Source organism: Motacilla alba, chromosome 7, assembly GCF_015832195.1.
Source record: "Motacilla alba alba isolate MOTALB_02 chromosome 7, Motacilla_alba_V1.0_pri, whole genome shotgun sequence".
In the NCBI taxonomy this organism is placed as follows: domain Eukaryota; kingdom Metazoa; phylum Chordata; class Aves; order Passeriformes; family Motacillidae; genus Motacilla; species Motacilla alba.
Genome location: NC_052022.1, coordinates 36,634,704 through 36,656,843, shown reverse-complemented (window position 1 = coordinate 36,656,843; position 22,140 = coordinate 36,634,704). Strand labels below are relative to the sequence as shown.

Genomic DNA, 22,140 nt, shown 5'->3' with positions numbered 1-22,140 from the left:
TTTTGTTTTATTTGAGCAATAAATACCTTAAATCTCCTCAGAGTTATTGCATGTCTTCTGTGGGGACTCATCACAGTCCTGCCAGGCATTCATCAAGGCTCCCAATGAGCCACCACATGAAGTATTCCTCTGCTCCTTATCAATCAGTTTGCTTATAACTTTACTTTTTCCTCCTGAAGTAATCAAAATTTGATATTCCACAGATTGCAGAAAATTGTCACTGCTGTATTCTGCGCTAATCCATCATGGGAAACAGGCATAATTTGGGCATCAGAAGAGCATTAAATGTTTAAATAAGCAAGAGAGTCCATTTACTGCTCCAGATGACAGGGCAGAAAAATGTTTGGATCACAGGTACGTTGGGAATGGCACGCAGAGCTTAACGGAGCAGTGGGGCATCCACACTCTGCAGCAGGCACCAGGTTTGCTCTGTTCTTCATGGTATCTCTCAAATACTCTAAAGAAATGCTGGAGCCCAGAGAGTGAAATGGATTTTTTCAGTTTGAGCTCCATTGTGAAGTTCATTCAGCTCTTTGTAAAAGATATTCCACGTGGTTAAAGTATCCATCACTTTCTTGCAGCCTTGTTTTTATTTGTACAAACAAGTAACTTCTACTAATAACGAGAGAGGGGGAAAACATCACTTTGTGCTGTAGACTTGAGCACAAAAACATGCACCTTTGCCATCTTCAGCTCTTGAAATAACTGTTCTGATGGTAAATGGGACCGTCAGACCATCTCTTTGTGTGTGAGATGTTCCACAAGGCTCCGAGCACCCTGGGATGTGGAAGGTGTCCCTGCCCGTGGCAGACGGGTTGGAATGAGATGGTCTTGAAGGTCCCTTTCAACCCAAGCCATTCTGATATTCAAAATGCAGAGGGTGGCTGCTCTTGTTTCTTTATGAAACAGCAATTCCAGTGGACTGGGGAGAAGATTCTCCACAGAGAGGGTGGAATGTGCCTTTATTCTACAGCAAGGAGCCAATCCCTAAGTCTCCTTGGTGGAGCAGTGATGGTTTTCTGGTAAGCTTCATGGTGCTGTCGTGGTTTGGCAGAGCATCAGCGGAGCAGATGTTGAGTCAGGCTGGGTCGTGGTTTGTGTACTCACAGGCCCCAGTTTTGTCCCCTCCTTTTCGAGTCGAATCGTGTTTTAAACCAGTGTCCCCTTCTGGTAGGAGTTCTGTCTGTCCCATTTCTCTTTGCACGGTGCCATAGAGTAGCACGTTGGTTTTCCAAGGGAATAAATGGAATAAATGCCACATGCAATCCGTGGAGCTGGGTGTTGTGCACCAACCAGGGGCACATCATCGCTTCCCAGCAACCAAACACCCCTTGACATTAGAGTGTGAACCTTCCTTTGAGAGGGTGGCTGGCCAGGGGAATCACCCCGACTCGTGACAGTCATTGTGAGCCTGTGCGAGGAGCAGATCAAGCTGTCCGTGCCAATATCCCAGAGGGAGGTGCCCCAGAGGGAGCCAGGGAAGGTGCTGATTGTGGTTGTCAGTTTCTCTGCTGTTTTCAGCTCTCCTGCTACAAACACAGCCCAGCCACCCTGGTCTTGAAAGGATCCTTAAGCCTTCCCTTTCTCCCCCTCCACCGCTTCAAAAACACAGCGGCTGACAGTCCAAATGTTTGAAATAATTGGATTCTGCATTCTAATTCATCTGTAAAGTATTCGTTGATTAAATTAGCCTAATAGATATTATTTCTTACATGACTGCATAATTTCATCCTGATTGGATCACTATGGCACTAACGAGTCCCCCCATTTACTATTGACTCGAGAATCACAGAAGGCTGGAGATAACTATCATCTTGTTTCCATTTTTTTTCCCTTTCCCAGGCTAAAAGTTAAACTGATTTATACTAAAAAGGCACACAGCCAATGCCCAGGTACATCTGTATTTTAGTCTTCGAGACCAGTGTTAGAATAGGAAAAAATCTTGGTTTATATAATCTTGAGCCCTCTTTTATTTACTCAGTGGGTTGTTTCTGAAGCAGAAAGATTAACTGACCATTTAAATTCCTTTGGGGGGGAGGGGGGGTGTGGAAATGGAGATATTTTTAAATAAAATGCATTTTATTATCTCATCAAAACAGATAGACTCATTGCAAATGAACCTCGTAAGGACCGCGCACACTTAGGGAAATGGAAATTCTCCTCTCAAGATAATGTTCCAACCAAAGTGGTTTTAGCCTCTATTAGTAAGATTTCTTTCTTTGAGCTGCAATTTGAGTTTGTAACCAAGAGAGAGGAAGAGGAAAACAAAATTGCCTTTAGTTTCGTGCTAAATGAGAGCAGATCCTGCTTTTTAAGGGAGAGGGAGCTATCTCGGAGTCCCTGCTCCTCTGCCCTGGGGATGACAGGCTCCAGGTCCCCGGGCTTTTGTTGGGAAGGGGTTAACAGCAGGATTGGCTTCTCCCCCTGCCCCAGTGGCTGGAAACAGCTGGTGGGTTTTGTGTTGCGCCGCTGAACTGAGCAGCCCAAAGAAGTTTTTGGCAAACACTCGGCCTGGCCGGGACAAGGAGAGGTGGGTCAGCTCAGGAAGCGTTTCCATGAGCCACGGGGGGAACAATGCCCCGCGCAGCAGGGACAGAAGGGACACCCGCTCCCAGTGAATAGCTCCCCCAAAAAACCCGGCTCAAAAGGAGCCAGGCCCATTCGCTGCTGGGAATGCAATAAATTGTTTCAGGAAGTGGGAGTCTGTCCCGGCTAATGGAGCCGTGATTGACAGGAGGTTCTCATTACAGCGCCCATCAGGGGACAAAGTGAATTCCAATGTTATTTAAGAGGTTAAGTAGAAATAAGATGCAGGTGACAGCCCAAGGCTTGGGGCATCAGGCACCGCTCTTCCTATGTTGAGGTTTTTTTGGGAAGAGACTCCATAAAAATTTAGAATGACGGGGCAGGGGCAGTATAGGAAGTAAAATCTGGTCCTGCCATGACTCGAGGGGACCTTGCCTGGCTGAGAAGCAGGGAAGTGAAGGTTGCTTTGGGAATGCTTGCATTAGGAGGTCCTTGCTCTTTGTGGATGTTACATTTGTAACCCTGCCTAGGGTTGGGTCAGGTTGGGTTGGTCGTGGCCCCATGCCTGCAGGAGCTCAAGGAGCATTTGGATATCACACTCAGGGATGCCCAGGGTGGGATTGTTGGGGTGTCCGTGCAGGGCTAGGGGGTTGGACTTGATGATCCTTATGGGTCCCTTCCAACGCAGGATATTCTCTGATAGGTTTCTGCGTGTTCTTCTCCACGGTCTGTACCTGGCTTGAGAAGCAAAAGAGAAGGAAAATGCATTCCTGGTGACTCAGGTTGCCCTGTGTTCCTGAGCAGGAGGCATCTCCGTGCTGCCATGGGTTACAAAGCTAAAACTAAAGGCTGTTTCTGGCCTCGTTCGGCAAAAATGAAGCAAAGAAGAGCATCCAAAATGCAGTCTTGCTTGCACAGAGGAAAAGCTGTGATTTAAGCTGTGACCAGAGGCTTTAAAGCAGATGCTAAACCTTCCAGAGTATTTATTGGTGTGTTTTTCCTTTCTCTGAATTCCCGAATGACACTTGTGGATGTCACAGGGTGGGAAGCTGAGGGAGCTGCTGATTGCTGGTATTGACAGAGCCTTGCATGGTGCATGGTCAGGTACAAGGATGTAATTTAAGCACGGGGTTCACGGCTGGCTTGCGAGTGACGGCGAAACTCCCGCGTGTGACGCGTGTAATAAATCTGCTTCGGCGCAGGATTAATGTGGTATTCAAAATGATTATTTACCATTTGAAGTTGAGACGTGGCTGGGCACGAGGAGGAGCAAATAGCTGAGCACAAGGCATCAGGGAAGGGTGCTCTGAGGGGAGAAGGAGAATACCTGCCTGCATTGTTTCACCAGTGCGGTCCCGGGTAGCGCTAATGAAAATTGCACTTGAAATGCAGGATTGATTTGTGATGAGCTCAGCCCTAAAGAGTACATTTGTGGAATGATAACCTGATTGGTGGTGCTGCCTCTTGAAGGGCTGAGGGGGTCTAATTGGCATATAACGCACTATAAATTTATTAGCAGCCTCTGCTTCCCCATTGGTGGGCCTTCTCCTGCTAACCACCAGGAAATTACCAATTTTCAGGAGTTACTCGCTCAAGTCGTGCCGCGTCTGGGTTTTACAAAGAAATCTCCATTGCTGCTCTCATAAATCCTGGCTCAGAGCTCCTGCAACTGGAAGGGGTCACTTGTGCAGTGGACAGCTTGGACGCCTTGTGTTGGCCACTCAGCTTGGGCCTCCTTGGCTCATCCTGACTCGCCGCAAGCCCAAGTTGCACAAAGACCATTAGGAGGGAACGAGTCTGTTTGGCAACCCCTGGGCTGGGAGCAGAAATTACAGGTTTTTGGCAGTCCACGTCCAGGGCTTTGATGGTTCTTATTGATACATTCAGCCCCAGGGCATCTCGGGCAGTAGAGGATATATCCACCGTTCGGTTTTGGATTTTTTTTTTCAGGAGCACAATAGGAATATTCAGGAGCCAGTGTAATTATTTCAGTGAGTTCACTTTTAAGATTGAGTCACAAATTAGAAAATAATATTCACATGTTTCTTCTAATTAGGAACAGATTAGGGATATTTTATCTTTTTTTAAATAATTTCCAAATGTGGCCTGAAGAGGGATTTGCAGGGAGGTAGCTGGGAGAGAGAGAGCGCTTAAGCACCAGGAACACTTGGGCAAGAGGCTTTAATTCCTCAATTCTGGCTTTAATTCAGCTTTTAAATCCCTGCACAGCTCTCTCTGAGTTGCTCTCCAAGTGGAACTTGCTGTCACTTTTGGCAGGTGTCCCCGGTGCGGATTTTCTTTGCTGTCAGGTTTTCTGCGTGTTTCCCACTGTCAAACATCCACCTTATGGCTTGTAAATCACAAAAGCTTAAAGCTCTGCAAGTGATTAATAGGCAGAGGTGCATTGGAAAAGCTTCAGCAGGACCTGAGCGCTTCCATGTCTTCTGAAAGCCACATCCATCTCTAGTCACGTCTTTTTGGGACACATTTGGGCAACCCTAGTGTTCCATATCCCATTGTTGGAAATGCACAAACCAACAAAAATCATTGAGATTTCAGTTTTTTAGTCAGAGGAACCTCATGGATTTCCCAAGGCTTCATCCTTTTTTATTCTAAAGAAATCCTTCATCCACTTGGCTTTTCCAGAAACATGAGCAGGTCTACCAATGGTCTTTTTTTTAACCAATTAAAATTTATGATTTGAGAAGGGCATCAAACACCTGCAACCCACTAAAACAGAGGTGGAGGAAAGTCCCATCACTTGCTGAACGGAGGGAATACTTTGGGATCTCTACCTTGTCAAAAAAGGCATAGTTTTTCCTAAATAAAAATAGCCATTAATAAAGGAGACTGATGGAAGGGTCTGATGACATCGACAATTTCTGTGGAGTCCTTGGCGTCAGTGAGGTGGTTCAGGTTGGATATCGGGGAAATTTCTTCACTGAGAGAGTGGTTAAGCATTGGAAGGGCTGCCCAGGGAGGTGGAGGAGCCACCATCCCTGGAAGTGTTCAAGGAATGAGTGGACACAGAGATAAGTGCCTTGCTCACCATGGTGTTGGGTTGAAGGTTGGACTCGATCTTGGAGGTCTTTTCCAAATTAAGGATTCTGTGGTACTTGGGATGCAGATGAGGAGACATGAGAAGGTAGAGGGGAGCAGAAGGGAAAGCTCCAAGTCAGTTGGGAAGAGTTGGGCAGTGAAGAGGTCCCTGCAGCATCTCTAGAATGTGGATCCCAGAAATGCTGCCCACGGAGATTGTCCGGCTGCTTCCCAGCCCCTGGACTTTCCCTTCCAAGCTTGCCTGCCTCCCACTGCTAACTTGTGCAGAGCAAGCAGTTGGTTTTATTTGCTTGCTGCTCCAAATGTGTTTTTCCTCAGAGCCTGTGCTCAAATACGACGTTTATTACTTGTATTTTCTCTTTTATGTCTTACATAAATTCACTGTAATGGTTGGAGGGTGTTCTTCTTTCCCAAATACTCCAAAGAGCATCATCTTACTGCTTCTACTGGAATTAAGATGCCATTAAAGCCCCATGAAAGGACTTTTGTTTCTCCTTGCAAACCAAACTGTAGGAGTTACTGTTAACAAAGGATCAAGAATCATTTCAGAAGGTCTTTGTGAGCCATTGCAATTAGGCCATCCTCTTCCAGTGTTTGATCCTCTGGTAAAGATCAGGTTCTCCTGGAGCCCCACACGTGTTTTTTTCCATTTTGGATCAGTTGGACTTGATCATCCTAGAGGTCTTTTCCCACCTCATTGATTGTATGATGGAAGCCTCAAGCAAACTTTAATTTGAGATCTCTTTCTACTCATTTGAGATCTCTCTCTACTCTGGAAGTCTGTCAACCCCCTCCAAGTGGTTTTTTTGCCCCCTTCCCTCATTATTTATAAGGCACTCTCAGTTCTGCTGAGAACTTCAGCAGGGGGAACAGAGGAGAAGCTCCATTCCTCTTCCTCGGCGCGTTTGCCACGGGACGCGTTCCGAAGGCGCTCACGTCAGCCACCGTTACGGCATCCCTGAAGCTGTGTGATGGGAGGAGCAGAGCCCTGCTGCACGCCACACTGCTCAGCCATGGGGCACCTCACTGGCACAGATTGTTGAGATTTATGCCTTGCAGTATTTGTGTGTCACTTCCCATCCGCCACCTTGGAGAGGGGAATTTCCTTTTTTTTTTTTTTTTAAATAAGTAATGATTTCCCGAGCTCCACTTCAAACACTGCTGCACTAAGCAGAGCCTTGCTGTAGGAGAAAATTAGTGTTAACAAATTGGAGATTAATGGAATCTTCTGACCTGAGTGACTGTATATCAAATGGCAAATTGAAATTTCCAGTCTGTGTTTAGGTAGTGGCACAATGCAGTTTGATTTATACACTTAAGACATCAGGTTAAGTGTGGTTACACACGAGTAATGAAATGCATTAGGTACGTGTTTCCAATTACTATTCCCTGCATATATATATATATATATATATTTATTACTGAAAACAGGCAAGAAGCAAATACACTCCTTGGTTTTAGCATTTCTATGCAACTCTTGCAGCTTTTGGCTTTTTTTTTAGGTAATATTCGTGGTGTGCCCAAGTGTTGAGGTTGACCACCCAAGAAATGGAAGCAGTTCACTTGTGTGTAGATAAATGATAACTCATTTATCAGCCTTTTTTTCGGGTAGCCAGCACAGTGGTATGGTTTGAGTTAAATTTTGTGTGGATGTTTACCTTGATACTGATATGCCAGCACATAAAAGGAATCAGATCCTGAGCTCAGGAGCTTTCCTGTTGGTCAGCAGAGGGTGAGTGTGAGGGAGCTGTTGTTCCTGGGTTTTGCATTCCAGACTGTTGTAAAGTCTCTCCTTACAAACCTTAGGTGAAATCCATCTTCCTCCACTCTTCATGGTGCTTTTTAAATTATTTTCACAGATCTGTGTGTTTAAAATCACAGTCACAGAATGGTTTGGGTTGGAAAAGATCTTAAAGCTCATCCAGTGCCACCCCCTGCCATGGGCAGGGACACCTTCCACTATCCCAGGGTGCTCCAAGCCCCGTCCAGCCTGGCCTGGGACACTTCCAGGGATCCAGGGGCAGCCACAGCTGCTCTGGGCACCCTGTGCCGGGGCCTGCCCACCCTCCCAGGGAGGAATTTCTTCCCAATATCCCATCTAAACCTTCTCTCTGTCAGTTTAAATCCATTCCCCCTTGTCCTGTCACTCCAGACCCTTCTAAATAGCTCTCTCCATTTTTGTTGTTGTCTCCCTTCAGGAACTGGCAGGTCACAATTAGGTCTCCCCTGCTCTCTTTTCCGGGCTGAACATTCCCAATCCTCTCAGCCTTTCCTCATAGCAGAGGTGTTCCAGACTTCTGATTGTCTTTATGGTCTCCTCAGGACTGTGGTGAGCTCTAAATCCTTAGTGTTTACCATTGTTAGGGTTTTTGCCTCTGAACTGTCACCGGCAAATCTTTTTCAAAAAAACTCTGGGGCTTTTGGGGTTAGAGGAAAAGGACAACTTGTGGCTTCTTCAAGGTTTTTATTAAATCTCCAGGGACTGTTTTCATTTCACATAATGGTACAGAACAAAGAAAAAAACCTGGATTTTTATTGAGAAAAGATTTAAACAACTTGCAGGGCTTAGAGTTGTCACCCTTAGGATCTTTATTCTCAACTTAATAAGCCTTATCTTAGTACCCACAGTATCCCCTGCTGTTGTATGTCACAGTTTTTACTTAACTTTACACAGAGTAAACCTCAGGTGTGATATATTTTATCGAGTAAACCTTAAAAGTTATTAGATGGAGGGTCGTGCAATGAAAACAGAAGTTGGCTGCAATTTTCTGTGATAAATCAGAGCCCACAATTGGAGGGTATTTATCTGAAAGGCCTGAAGTCAGTAAACCTTGATGTCTCAGCCAGGCTGGTCGTTAATGTTGGGCAGCGATAAATCCTGCGGGTGTATTAATGCTTCAGGGAGTGCTGCTGCTTACTCCACGGAGGGGTAACCCCCCAAGAGCAGAAATAGCAGCTGTTTTGGAGCCCTGTGTAGGGGAATGCTGTAAGGAGAGAGGGAAAAAGGTGGAGGAGCTCCACCGAATCCGAATGATGATGATACTGGTGTCAGGCAAGGCGTGATTAATTTGAGAAGCACGTTGAGCTCTGCACAAATGAGTGATCTCTGTCCCTCACACACAGCAGGGCTTTTTTTTGTTTTTTTTTTTCCCTGAAACACACAGCTATGAAAGGAAAACTGAAAAATTGAATAGGAGAGTGAATGGGGGAGAAGGTCCAGAGCTGGGGGCTTCAGGAAACGAGTCCCTGACAGTGCGAGGTGCTGCTGGTGGGAAACCGCCTTCATTTCATGGGATCCTGGAATGGTGCAGGTTGGAAAGGACCTTGAAGATCATCCCCTTCCAACCTCCTGCCATGGGCAGGGACACCTTCCAGCATCCCAGGGTGCTGATATCCTAGCCTCGACCACTTCCAGGGATTTGTGCCATTTGGTTTGGTTGAGAAGGACTGAGAGTAGAAGTAACCTGAATTTGGCATGACTTTGCAGCGCTGAATTGTCCATCTCCCGGACCAAAATTTGAAGAGTGGGTTGAACACAGTCCTCAGGCAGATAAGTTTCCCATCAGACAGTAACTAAATCATTTCCAGGCTGGGTTACCACGCTGCTCACTTGGACCAGAGTCCACAGCAAGACACGGGCTGGCTGATCCGCAGCTTTCCTATGGGGCTGCCCTTCGTCCGTCAGGGATGTTTAACTTGTAAGAAGTAATAAGCTTAATAGGTAGACTTTATTTAATTATTAATGATCCCTTTCTGTCCTTACAGCTCATAAAACACCCTGTAGGTTGGCAAAACACTCATAATATTGATCAGGAGCCAGAGAGATATTTATTTCCTCTTTGCCCCGGCGCGCATAAATCGCAGTCCGTTCCCTTGGCGGGCGGGATTTACAGTGGGCCCGTTTCTTCAAAGCTCTCAGTAATTAAGGGATAAATACCCATCGGTCTTTGTTTGCTGTCTGGAGCCCTCTTGTTTGCCAGGGACCTGGATATTCCCGGTGGGCTCGTGCCTTCCCCCTTAGCAACGCGGCGGGGCGGAGAGGCATGCGGGGCGCGGAGCCGCTCAGCTGCTCAGCGCTGCCTTTGCAATGCAGCAGAGGGGTCTTCTCCTGCAGAGAGAGAGGAAGCCCCTGTGTTTTCTCAGCATATTGTTCCCAGCTCCTCTTCCATGCCTCTCCTCCCAGTTCCTGCTTTGCTCGGGGCAGGAAGGCACTTTGGAAATTCCTTGCTGCTAGCCCCTTTCTTCTCACCCTCTCTTCTTCTCCCCGCTTTTGCTGTTGCAATTAAAAGCATCATGAACCTTTCTCCAGCATTTCGATCCTGCCCCCACCCTCAGTGGTTTTTTTTTACCCATCCCAACCCTGCATCACCAGCCCTGTCCAAAGCAGTGCCATTTATTGGGATCGTGACAGAGGGGGATGTTTAATCGGGAAGCCCCGGCACATCCAGCTGCCCGGCGACGGTCATTAGGTGATATGTGCTCCTTGCGTGCTGGACCACGAAGCTAATGACACATCCTGGGGCTCTTCCAGGAGTTTGGGAGGTGCAGTGGGTTAGATTTACTTCATTTTCTTGGAAGAGACACATTAACCTTGTCAGCTGGCCAACAGGAGAGGAAATTTGGCAGAGCTCTTGCTGAGCTGGCCAGGTTACCACGGCGTTAAAGGGTTGTACTTCAGTGAGCAACCAGAAATGGCAACACACGGGCACAGCACCTGCACAGCCACCGTGGAGACACCACTGAGAGGCCTCCTCTCTTACAGAATTAGTTCCTGTAGCAGGAGAGAAGAAAGGATGAAAAAAAAAATCAGGAGCTTTTCAGTGCTGTCAGAGGTGTGGAGGATAAAACTTCACTTCAAAGTGCCTGTAAGGAGCCTGCTCTTATATCTGGTGGTGGGAAATCAATGCTGGGCCATGGTAAACACCCGCTGTCCACTGTCTATCTAATTCAACCTTCAGCATTTGTTCTAGCTTTTTAACGAGTGGTGAGTAACTCTGGATAACGACATGACATTTTAGTCATCCTTTTAGTCATGCTTTGGGAAGAGCAAGGCTGCCTTGCTATGGAGCTGTGGAATTCTGATGGCAAGTTCCCAGGCTCTCCAGCCACGTGCTGTTGCCTACTCAGGCAGTTCTGGGTCACTGCATGAGCATGACTTCTTTTCCCCACCCTGCACATCCTCTTCTTGTTTGCCTGCTGATGTGACTCCACCAGATATCTGTGAGGGACAAATGGAGGTGAAGGCAGAGGAGAATGGGAGCGAGGAGGAGTCAGGATGGGGAGTGGATACCAACAGGATGAGGCTTCTGATGGCATTTGTAGGGTGGAAAACCCAGTGCAGCACATGATGGGGCTGAGCTGTGTGGGACGTGGGCTCCTCAAGGAGCATCTCCAGTGCAAAGCCATGGCTGGGGAACACAGTGCAGCCCCTGGAGCGAGGCTGTGCTGCAAGCAAATCTGCTTATTCTCTTCTCTGATGCTCCCTGCTTACCCTCCCCCCTTCCAGTGCCCAGTATTTATGTTTCCACATAATAATGATGTGATGTGGCTGGCAGAGTAATTTAAATAATTGGACATTATCTTGAGAAGCAAGCACCTAATTAGATCAAAATAAACCGAGAACTGAAATTTTCATCTGTTTCTAATAACCTTTTACCTATGTACGGTGTTGCTGCTGCAGCAGGGATTTTGTTATTCACACCACTGTGTGTTCTTGGGGTTCACGAGTGACGGAGACTCCTGCAGGGGCAGAGAGCTTGGTGGCACTTTCTGGACAAGATTGGTGACTCGTTCCTGCTTCTGTAGAGTGTTTTGCAGTGATCCTCTGCTGTATGTGCCCCTTGTGTGAGGGGCAAACACAGTGAGGTCCGGGGTCTGTACCAACAGATACAGATCAGGGTTTGAATGCAGATATTTAGAGAGAAAAGGCTTAAAGAACTTAGGACCTTAGGGCTCTGTTGCTCATTTCTCTAACTTCATCTAGGAGCTCATAATCTATTCGTTTTGCTGCACATGAGGAAGAGGCAGCTCAGACCTCCTCCAGTGTTTGCTGTCATTGGGACCATCAGAGCACGTGAAGATGTTCCTTCTACAGCACAGCAGCTTTGATTTGCTCCTGAGAGGAGGACTCCACTGCTGAAAGTTCACTGAAAGAGTCTTGGTTTGGCTTTGACAGCTACGGCTGGAAGTGTCTGGTATGGAGAGGGTCATTTAGAATTGCCAGGCTTGCAATTAAGGGAGGAAAAGAGGGAAATATTTACTAGCCTTTATTTTAGGGACTGGTTCCGTGTCTTTCTCCTGATGAGTTGCTCTCCCTCACACTTCCTCGTGCTCTTATTCAGTTGATTTATTTAAAGGTATGTCAGTGCTGGCTGAAATGAAACACTGTGCCTCCTCTTCCTGCTTATTGCTGACCGCTCCAATAATTCATTTTTTAGCTCATTAACTAACAGGGGATGTGAGCAGTGGTCCTCCGGGGAACTGCAATGAGGTTAAGTGATCTACTGCTGACAACTCTGCTCTTGGACTGGCCTTCCTTGGGGGAAATGAAACCTCAACCAAGACAAGCTGTGGATCCCAGAAGTGAAATTGGGGCATCAGAGCAACAATTGCAGTATTTATGTCTTGTTGTCAGGGCTTCCGAGATGAATGCGAGCGGCGGAGCTGCAGCTGTCTCCCAGGAAAGTCCTCAGGACTTCCCATCCAAATTAAATGGTTTGTGCCAGAGATGGAGGCAGGATGTTTGTGGGCACTGGCTTTCTAGGTGCTCATTGGAAAGCAGTCCCTGTGTGTTGTGGCTGTCCATGAGGTGTAGTCCAGTGTGCTTTTCCTCCTACTTCTGTTGAGGTTTTGTTTTCATCCCTAACATCCAAATCTTCCTTGTGCCCAGTTGGTACTGTTGAAAAAGACCTGAATCTCACTCCATACTGATGTCAGTGACGTGCTGCCCCAAATGTCTGAGGCCTTTATTTTGATTTATAGCTCCACCACAACCCTTGATGTGACTCCAAAGGTGGAACTGGAGCTTACTGAGTGAATTCATTTGGTGCCCAGCACTGAGGCAGGTGGCAGCACATTCCCCTTCCTGTGACGCTGGCTTCTAAAGAGTTTCCTGTTCTTTCCCCAGCCTTTTGAGGCAGTAGGACAAAACTGAGCAGGACTGGGACATCCCTGTCTCTCTTTCTTGCATCCTTCCAGGAGCCATCAGGGTTGCCCATGCGGCGCACAGCAAATGTGAAATTGGTGCTGATAGATTTGTGAACCTGCCAGCCTCAAGCTTGGAGAGCCTCTGCCTGAACTAAGCAGTTATTCTCTCCTTTTAGCCTCACTATTACAGTTTAGCCTGAATGATGATTGGGTATGGGAGACTTGTGTCAAACAGCTTTTTTTCTCAATAGAAAGGGACTTTTTCTTGACCAGGCAGTGCTCTGATAGGAGTCAAAAGTTTCTCTCACTCCAAAAATGGTCTGGGGGAGAGGGAGATTCATTTGCCAGACCCTTGACTAAGCTAAAAAAAAATACTACTTACATATCTGAGGAGTATTTTGCCTTTAGGATGTATGGACATGTGAAAAATAAATTCCCAGAGCCCTGGTGTGTGTTACTGTGGGTGAACAGCACAGGTTGAATCACCTCATTTTCCGATCTGGCATGTTTTAAACCTGTAGTGGATGTGTTGGTAATACTCTCAAAACCTCTGTGTGAGCTTAAAAATCATGAGAGATCTTTGCTAACATCCTTGAAGATAATCTAGCTGGATACTGGGAGTAGAGCTGTTGCAAGAAGGCCCATTTTATTGTAGATAATTGTGTGTTACTTTATCCCTTTTGTGGCACTGGTTCTAGTTTGGCTTTTTACCTTAAAAAAAATGTAATTAGAAAAACCATGAATTAAAGATTCTGATAACAGAACTCCTTTTCTTCCTCCTCTCCATCTGGAATACCTGCAGCCATACTCCATTTATCAGATCCTGCCATCAAAGGTTAATTTGCAACTGCCCAAAAGGGTTGTGGAGGGTTTTTTGGGGTTTTTTTGCTGTGTCTTTTAGTTTGCAGGAGTCACTCAGAGGCTTGAGGTAAAAGAAGCAGTCTCTGTGTTAATTTTCTGTTTGCACTTTTGCTCTGAAGAAAAGCCCTGGCCCTGTTTGTGGGGCAAGCTGTGGCCGGGGCAGGGAAGCTGTGCCTGCTTTGGGAAGCTGTGCCTGAAAGCATCCAGGCAGGTCACAGCAAGGTCACTCCGCATGTCCCAGGAAATGATGCAAAACTAATCCAGATTTGCTGGTGGAAGGAGATGTTTACACAAGTATTTAAAAACAGATTAGGGCTAACCTGACACTAGATTACTGGGAGCAGTGTAAACACGGCTGAAAGGCGTAAACAGAGCTTGGCCTTTTGTACTCCAGAGGAGAGAATCTGTCACCGGGACCCACTTGCCTGGCTCAGGTGATGTTTGTGGTTTTCACAGGCTGAGCAGATTACCTGAGGGACCTCTAAATGGGACTTTTTTTGTCTGGGCCTGCTGCTCTCAGATCATGTAATTGTATGGTAATTTTTTGAAACGGCGAGTGGAGGGCCTTGTTTATAGTCCTTGTTCTGCTGTAACCTGATAGCACCAGAAAGCTTCTGATGGCTCTTTGATATATCAGGAGGAAAAGGTGCTTCAAAGCACTGGTTTGAATTTTGGGAAAACAAGAGGAACCATCCTTAGGCCTTTGGGAACATTACTGAGCTTGGAGGGGGACAAAGCCCCCATTTGGTTACTTCTGGCCTGGGATGCAGAAATGGGGTGCCTTTTTTTGCAGCGTGTTTTCCAGCCTTGAAGTGGAACCTGGCTGCTTGTTGTGTCTTTGGTCTTTGTGACAGCGGGGGCTCTTGTCCTGGCCTCTTGCTGGCCCAGGGCTTTTTAAGACCTCCTGGCTGTTGTGATCCTACAACCCCATGGGCACAGCATCCATCAAGGAGGATCTCGAGCACTGCAACAGTAAGGTGGACAACACAAATATTGCTAAAAATACGAGGTTTGGGTGAACTGCTCCTAAGGTTTGGCTGAAGTGTTCCTGTGAGGGCTTTCTTGACATAAATTTGAAAGGGGAAATAAGCTCCTTGTTGGCTGAGCGCTGTTGGCTGCGACACCAGGTGAGAGTGACCTGTCCCCTCTGGCTTCCCTAGGGAAGAAAAAGAGCTCTGGATACGCGCCAAGTACGAGCAGAAGCTCTTCCTCGCCCCGCTGCAGTGCCTGGAGCTCTCTCTGGGCCAGCACCTGCTGAGGGCCACGGCCGAGGAGGACTTGCGGGCGGTGATCCTGCTGCTGGCCCACGGCACGCGGGACGAGGTGAACGAGACCTGCGGCGACGGCGACGGGCGCACGGCCCTGCACCTGGCCTGCCGCAAGGGGAACGTGGTGCTGCTGCAGCTCCTCATCTGGGTAAGGGCTCGCTGCCGGGGCTGGGCTGCGCCCGCCAGCAGCACGGGCCAGCGCTGCTCCCGGAGGGCTTCGTGGCGCCGTGGCCTCGGGGCGGGTGTTCCTCACCGCACGCTTTCAGAGGGTGGTGGAAAAGCATGTTTCTGCCTCTCTGCTCCTTTTTGGAAAGCGAAGGAGAGCATGGGAAGTGAGGAAGGAGAGATTCCCTTAGCTTGGAATCTGCTGGGGCAGATTTTGTCCCACACGAGACTCCCTTCCTCCCTCGGGAAACGTCTTTTCCGTACGTGGCTCGGCGCTGCCGTGCTCACATTGTCGGGCTGCTCCCTCGCCCTCCCTTCCATCCGATCCCAATCCCCCTCCCGAAATCTCCCCACCACAGCTCCCAACAGCTCCCCTCTTGTCGCCCCCGCAGTACGGCGTGGACGTGATGGCGCGCGACGCCCACGGGAACACGGCGCTGGCCTACGCCCGCCAGGCCTCCAGCCAGGAGTGCATCGACGTGCTGCTGCAGTACGGCTGCCCCGACGAGCGCTTCGCCCTCATGGCCACCCCAAACCTGTCCAGGAAGAACAACAACCGCAACAACAGCGGCGGGAGGATGCCCACCATCATCTGAGGGGAGCTCGCGCGCGCGTTCGCTGACCCGAGTCGCATCCGCAGCCTCACATTCCTCCATCCCCATCGCAGCTCCGCTCTGTGAGTCCGGTTCCTCTCCTTCTCCCTTTTCCCTCCGGTCCATCCCGAGCGCCAGCGGAGCGTGGGGAGCGCGGGGGGCCCGGGAGGAGCGCGGGGGCTGCGGGCAGGCCGTTGTTTTGGGGGCCACGCCGCACGGGTCGCGCGTGGCACCGGCACCGGCACCGCCCGGGGGACACGCGGCGCCGCCGGGGGAGAGGCGAGCCGGAGCAGAAGGAAGGAAGGAAGGAAGGAAGGAGAGACGGTGACTTTCCCTAAGTGACAGTGAAGCACATCAGAACATTTCACCTCTACGGAACACGGCGACGCCTGGATTTCCATTCTCTTCTCCTGAAGAGCTTGACGGCATAAATCAGAAGCAAGCACAGAGTTTGTCAGGTTTGAAGCTCCTATGATGGTATGTGTCAAATCAGTTGTAGCTAATCTGTCCGGGGAGAATACTGGCTTCATTACACTTGTATAGTTGAGTTCTTCCAGCATTACTGCTGTTTAATAGAACATGATTAGTCATCACGGAGAAAAAAGCATATTAGCTGAGGAGGTAGTTACATGGCACGCTTCGGTGATTGCTTGGATGTGATTGCAATATTCTTAGAAGCATCATATTATCTCAGACATGTTCTTTCGAGCCCTTGGAGCCCTCCTTTCTAAATTCACTGTCATAATTTAGTATCTGTTTAATTTTTCAGTCCAAAGAGAGGAAATGAGTTGCTGAGTGTTATTTGACTGCAGTCTCCTTGGTGTAAAAACAAAATGGAAAAAATAAATAAGAGTAAGCCTGAAACACAAAAAGGAATAATGAATACCGCTATGGAAAACAACATTTCAAGTACGTTTGGTGAAATTAATAAATGCATTAAAGGCTAATTTTTTTTTTGTTATGTTTTCAGCCAGCAGAAATAGGTTCTGTCATTTTGCCAAGATAAATTGTGTTGAGTTTTTGGTCACTCCTGTGATGCATTGCCTAACTTATACAGATTTTTGTATTGTGTCTCTAGATTCTATGTATTTAAAATCTATTTGAATAAAAAAAAGGCCGTAAATATACATTGATTTTTTTTTGTACAGAAAATGACATCTCTGTTAATTTATAAATTGTAATGGATGTGAACTAAATAATGTGCAACTAGTTAGGATCTGTGGGTTACAGATCATTATTGTACATTGATAATATTCCCAGCAGTGAACTCTTCTTTCCAAAGCCTGTGAGGAACAACATATCAGAGGGAGATCAGGGAAGGAAAAAAAGGCACGTGAGACCTTTTAGAAAGGAAAAAAGAGGCTGTTCCTCAGCGCTGTAAATATATTTTACTCCAGAAGTCAGGAAGCTTTCACAAGCCAAGACAAAAAGGCCCATTCTGGCTGGGGGAAGATCAGATTTGATTAAGTTCAGAATTGATAGCCTTCACCGCGGCGGGCAGGGCACGGCTGCGCTCCCTCCCAGCCCGGCTGCTTTCGGCAAGAAAAATGGCTTGTGCGAGTGCCCTGGACAGTTCATTTCAATTCCAAGTTTTAATACTTGATTGGGTTCTTTTGGTCTTGCGTCCCAGCTTCTCCTGCTTCCCACTAGCAGGATTCTGGCGTGGGGAAGCAGAGGTTTTGGCAGGCAGAAAAGTGGTTTTGGTTTTGTTTTTTTCTTTTTTCTTTAGGAGTGGCATATGGCAGTGTCGGGATGGGGGCATGGTTTATCGTGGAGAAAGTTGATAACTCAACTGAACTCGATGGCCAAGGAGCAGTTATGTGAGGGCAGTGAGGTGCACACAGCAGGGCAATTTGCAGATCTACCTGCTCCAGTGTATTTCCCAGGCCTTCGGTGGTGCTCTTCCTTGGGGCTCTGGGTTTCACTCTGCACACAAAGGGGAGGAGCAGTTGCTAAATAAACGGAATGTGGACAAAATGCAAAGGAAGAAATGCCATCTGGTTTTGTCTTGAGGAAAACCAAAAAAATGAAAAATTGCGGATTTGAGGCAAAATTGTGGCTGAAAAACGAGCCTTGAGGTGGAAGCACAGGGACATTGATCAGCTTCTCCTCTTTGGTGGTGTTGTCCTTTTGTACTTTGTTGTTCCCTAGACCTTTGAGTATCTGGGAAGAGGGAATCTTTCTCCAGCCAGCCTAGGCTGACTGCACCAGACACAGCTGATTCCCTTCCCACTGGGATACTTATAAATATTTGAATTTTTTTTCTTCTTTTTTTTTTTTTTTTAATTCAGAAAAGGTGTCTGTTTGAACTGCCATTTCTCCACCATTCCTGACATTTGGTACTTACAGGTGGTCCCTCAGGGAGGGGACAGCCCAGCTGATGTGCAGCTGAAGGGGATGCTGTGAAACCCCCTCTGTGTGCTGGTGCTCAGGAGCTTTGCCACAGCAGGGATTCAGGAATGGCAATCCCAGAGGTGCTAGAGCTGCCTCCTGTTCCCCCCAGGAGCATCCAGGGCATTTGTATCCCAAAAACCAAGTGCAGTGTTTCAAACCCAGGGCGGGCAGGGTTCAAAGTGCACATTCCTTTTCAGAGCTGGGGTTTTTCCCCTAATTGAGATGATTTTCTGTACATTGTTTAATGCTCTCTTTGGGCCACCTTCCTCTGACAAGGCTGAGGGTGATGTTTGAGAAACAAGGGCAACCAGGCAGATTGCAGGCAGACAAATTTTGTGGTCCTTTCCTAAAAATCTTCTGAGGGCAACCCTTGGAAAAGCACAGAATATTTTTAGGAGAGGAAATTCCAGTGTATTACAGGAAAAATTATGCATCCAGGCAAGCTGAGTAATGTTTTAATTAAGTGGTAGCACGGTTGCTTTTAAGCTAAATGTGGTTTTCCCCTAAGTGTTGGCATCACTGTGTTGAAGCAGTGGGGATGTGGGGGTCTGTGGGGAGGATTCCCAGCCCTGCAGTGGCAGAGTTCCCTTGGAAGGTCAGGAGATCCCAGAATATCCTGAGCTGGAAGGGACCCGCCGGGCGAGGTCACCCAGGGCCCTTGTCACCAAGTCACTCCTTGCAGAGGGGAGGACAGGGGGAAAGGCAGGGGGTGGAGGAAGCTCTCCTTGGCTGCATCCTGGTGGGGCTTGGCTTGGAAAGCTCCACAGGCTTTTCAGGGCATGTGTTTGCACTTTGCAGAGGCAGCTCCTGGAGCCATCCAGGTGCAGGATCAGGCAGCATCTCCTGGCACTTGGAGATCGCGCAGGAATCGTGGCTCCTGTTGCTTTCACTCTATTCTCCCACCCTTTTCCTGCTCCTTGGCTCGTGTTTAGCCACTCTTGTTGCTTTTTTGGAGCCCTCTCGCCAGGCTGTTCACACCCTTTGAGCATGTTGGGAACAAAACAAGCCCTACCTGTGACCCAGTCCATGAGAAATCCCAGCAGAAACCCGGCAGCCAAAGCTGTTTTCTCTGGAAACGGAGTCTGTGGCAGCGGTTGTCATTGCACTCCCCCCAACCCTTCCCCTCATCCCAGATACCTTGAAATCCCCTTTCCTCTGCACTTTATCCATGAGTAAAACACTAGGAGCAAGTCAGCCATTGGTGTTTCCGTATTTCCCCCTCTCCTTGGCTCATTGCTGTGGAATTCAGTCGCATGTGCCACAGCTGAGCCTGGATATTGCCGGGACAGTTCGCTTCTCCTTGCTCTTCATGAAGAAAAAAGACCCAGCCTTGGGAAAATTCAGGGTCCTGCCCTGAATGCAGAGATTCGGCCAAGGGCTCCCGTTACCAGATTTCCAATTTCGGTGGTTAAAAAAGGAGCAGGGAAAAAAAAAGAAAGCTTGGAGAACCTTGGTGCTGCTCGGAAAGCCGGGTGAGCTCCTGGGAGGTGGAGAGGATTTTGAAGCATTTGGGTGCAGTGTAGAATAACTGTGTAAACATTAACGTTGTTTCATTTGCTGTCTTGTCCCCCTTCCCTTAAATTATGTGTGTTAGTGCAAGAAAAAGAAAAAGCTTTGGCTGCACTTGGAGATTTCCCTGGGCCAGAGAAGGCCGAGTCACGTAGGGAGAGGAGTCGAGGTGGGAACGCAGGTCCGGGTTTGGAAGTGATCTCCGGCACTGTAATGTAGAATAATTAGATTATATGGGGTTGGAATAGCTTCAGCTTTTATATTTGTATGGAGATCGGGAGAAATGAAGTAATTTGTAGTTTCTAGTATAAAGTAGTGGTAGTGGAGACAAGCACAGATTTCACAAGGGGGTCCCCAAGGGGCCCTTCCCAAACGTCTCGGGGAGCCGCCTTTGCACCTTAACAGGGATGGTTTTTGGGGTTTGTTGTTGGTGAAATGGTCATTTCATGTTTGGTTACGTGGTTGTTGTCTGAGGGGGGACTCGAGGGGAGCGTTTGGGACCAAACTTTGGGGCAGCTTGGCTGGAGAGAAGACAACTTCCCCATCCTCATCTCACCGTCAGGCATCTTCCTTCCCCCTTCAGGGGCTGCTACAGCAATCCTTAGGTGGGATCTCTGCCTGTGGGCCTGGATCCTCACTTCCACACCTTCCATTCTTGGTGGTTGTGGGTAAAATTTACTGCACAGAAGACCCAGGTTTGGATGTTCTTGTGTTTGCTGCACAAGAGGAAAAAAAAAACCCAAAACCGCTCTGGAGTAAAGTTCTTTCCGAGGTAGAAAAGAAACACTGAACTCCCCCAAATTAAGAGGTTCTGCAGTGAGTTTTGAGTTCTAAGCTACCAAAAAAAAATAAAAAAAGAAGGTTGGCTTGAATGGTTTTATTGGGAAATAATAATAGAGGTCATAGAGCAAAACATCCAGAGCTGTAGGTGGGTGAATTCGTTGGTTTAGGATATTTGTAGGTTTTGCTTTGTTGTTTAGCATGGGCCAGTTTTTACAGTGAATACTGGGACAGTTTACCTTGAGCTGAGTGACTCTGTCCCACACTTTAAAGGGAGGTTTCAGGGGGTTTGGCCAGGATTGCCAGGAGCTGTGAATAGTTCACGTTTAGAGAGGGGAATTGCATGATTTCTGAAAAGTAAAAGGTCGGTTTGGGGTTTTTTTTTAGGGCCATCTTCAGCCCCAAACCGCCAAGCATGTTTCTGGCCCCGTGTTTTGTTTCAGGGTGACAGCAAGATGTGGGTGAATGAACTCCCATCGTTTACTACCGTGTTCAGGGGGGAGAATTTTGCTTGTGGGGGGATAAAATAAAGATGTCTTTGTGCATTTCAGCAGTTTTAGCCTCTTCATCTCCCCGTGCCTGCCTGTATCCCAGCCCCCCGTGGCACACTGGGTTCTGTTGGCAGGCAGAGCCTCAGCTTTCCCTCAGCCATGGATTTTCTGGATGTGGTTTTTTTTAGCTTCCAGTGCTAAGGACTGGCTGTTTTGCAGTGCTTCAGAGCTACTCATTTCTACATCTGTGTGTTCTGTACAGAATGTGAAGGGGGGTGGGTGGGGGACACCTCAGAGGTCTCATGGCATGCCTTGGGGACGGTGGCCACCTTGCTTGCTGGCAGTGAATGCACCCTGCTCTTCCCCTCTTTCCAGAGCTGATCCATGTGGGCTTTTTGTTCTTCCTGAGAGCTGAAGTAGCTGAAAACTCTTCCCTGGTCTCCAGGAACTGCAGGGTACGAGGAGGAAAACCCCTCACAGAGAGAGCTCGTCCACATCTCCTCTGTGCCCCAAACCCCAGGCTGCTCCTGCAGAACCCAAGAAGGGTTTTGGTGCTGAATGGGGGGTTTTTTTGGCATCTGCATCCCAAATGTAGGGGTTGAGCTGAGTTGAACTGGTGGGTGAAGTGCAGCCAGGGTGTCCTGAGCCCTCAGGTGTCACCTGGAGGTCACTTTGCACTTGCAGTGTGTGTGTGTGTGTCTGCTCCTCCCACTGCTGTCAGGGATTGTGGGGATGCCCTGATCACCATCAGGAGCTGGAGCCAGCCTCTGGTTGGGTGCTTCCAAATGGGCAAATTTCCCAGCTGGAGTCAGATCAGCCGCTCCCAAGGAGGCAGGATGGGGGACACTGCCTTGAGGGATGGAGAGCTGCAGGGAGATGAGGTCCAGGCTTGCTGCAGCCTCGGAGTTTTCCAACTCCTTCAGGCAGCAACACTCAGCTTGAGAAAACCTTGAGCTTGGCCTCCAGGACTGGAGGGGAGACATCCCTCCCTTGCTGGAGAGGGGAAATCCCAGCTCGCCAGCCCTGGGGGTGGGAAGCTCCAGGGAACGAGATTCTGAAGGCAGAAAGGACAGAGTCTTGCACTTCAGAGGCTCTTTTTAATATCAGTTTTCTTGAGACCCATCTTTCTGGCTGAACCTGGGTGTGGGACCAGTGAGCTGTCAGGGATTCAGTGGCCCTTGGGGTGCTGCTGCCTTTTGGGGCTGTTGGGGAGATGTTTCCAAGTGAGGTGTTCTAAGAGCTGTCTCCAGCTGGGTTCTTCCCCAAGGGCAGCTCCTCATCCCTCCCTCCAGGTGTCCTTGGCCACCACTGGCTGCAAAATTTTGCTGTGGGGGTGCCACAAACGTG

At 48.2% G+C, this 22,140-nt stretch overlaps 1 protein-coding gene across 12 annotated transcripts in view; it reads left to right on the top strand.

Annotated features, from left to right (window-relative positions):
- The window catches only part of AGAP1 (ArfGAP with GTPase domain, ankyrin repeat and PH domain 1), a 308,025-nt gene extending 290,124 nt beyond the window's left edge, over positions 1-17,901 (top strand). For all 12 annotated transcript variants that reach the window (XM_038142034.1, XM_038142032.1, XM_038142030.1 and 9 more), the window contains 2 exons: positions 14,754-15,009; positions 15,419-17,901. In XM_038142034.1, coding sequence (XP_037997962.1) covers positions 14,754-15,009; positions 15,419-15,622 — 460 coding nt within the window. In that variant the 3' untranslated portion in view covers positions 15,623-17,901. The remainder of the gene's footprint in view (positions 1-14,753; positions 15,010-15,418) is intronic.
- The last annotated feature ends 4,239 nt before the right edge of the window (positions 17,902-22,140 follow it).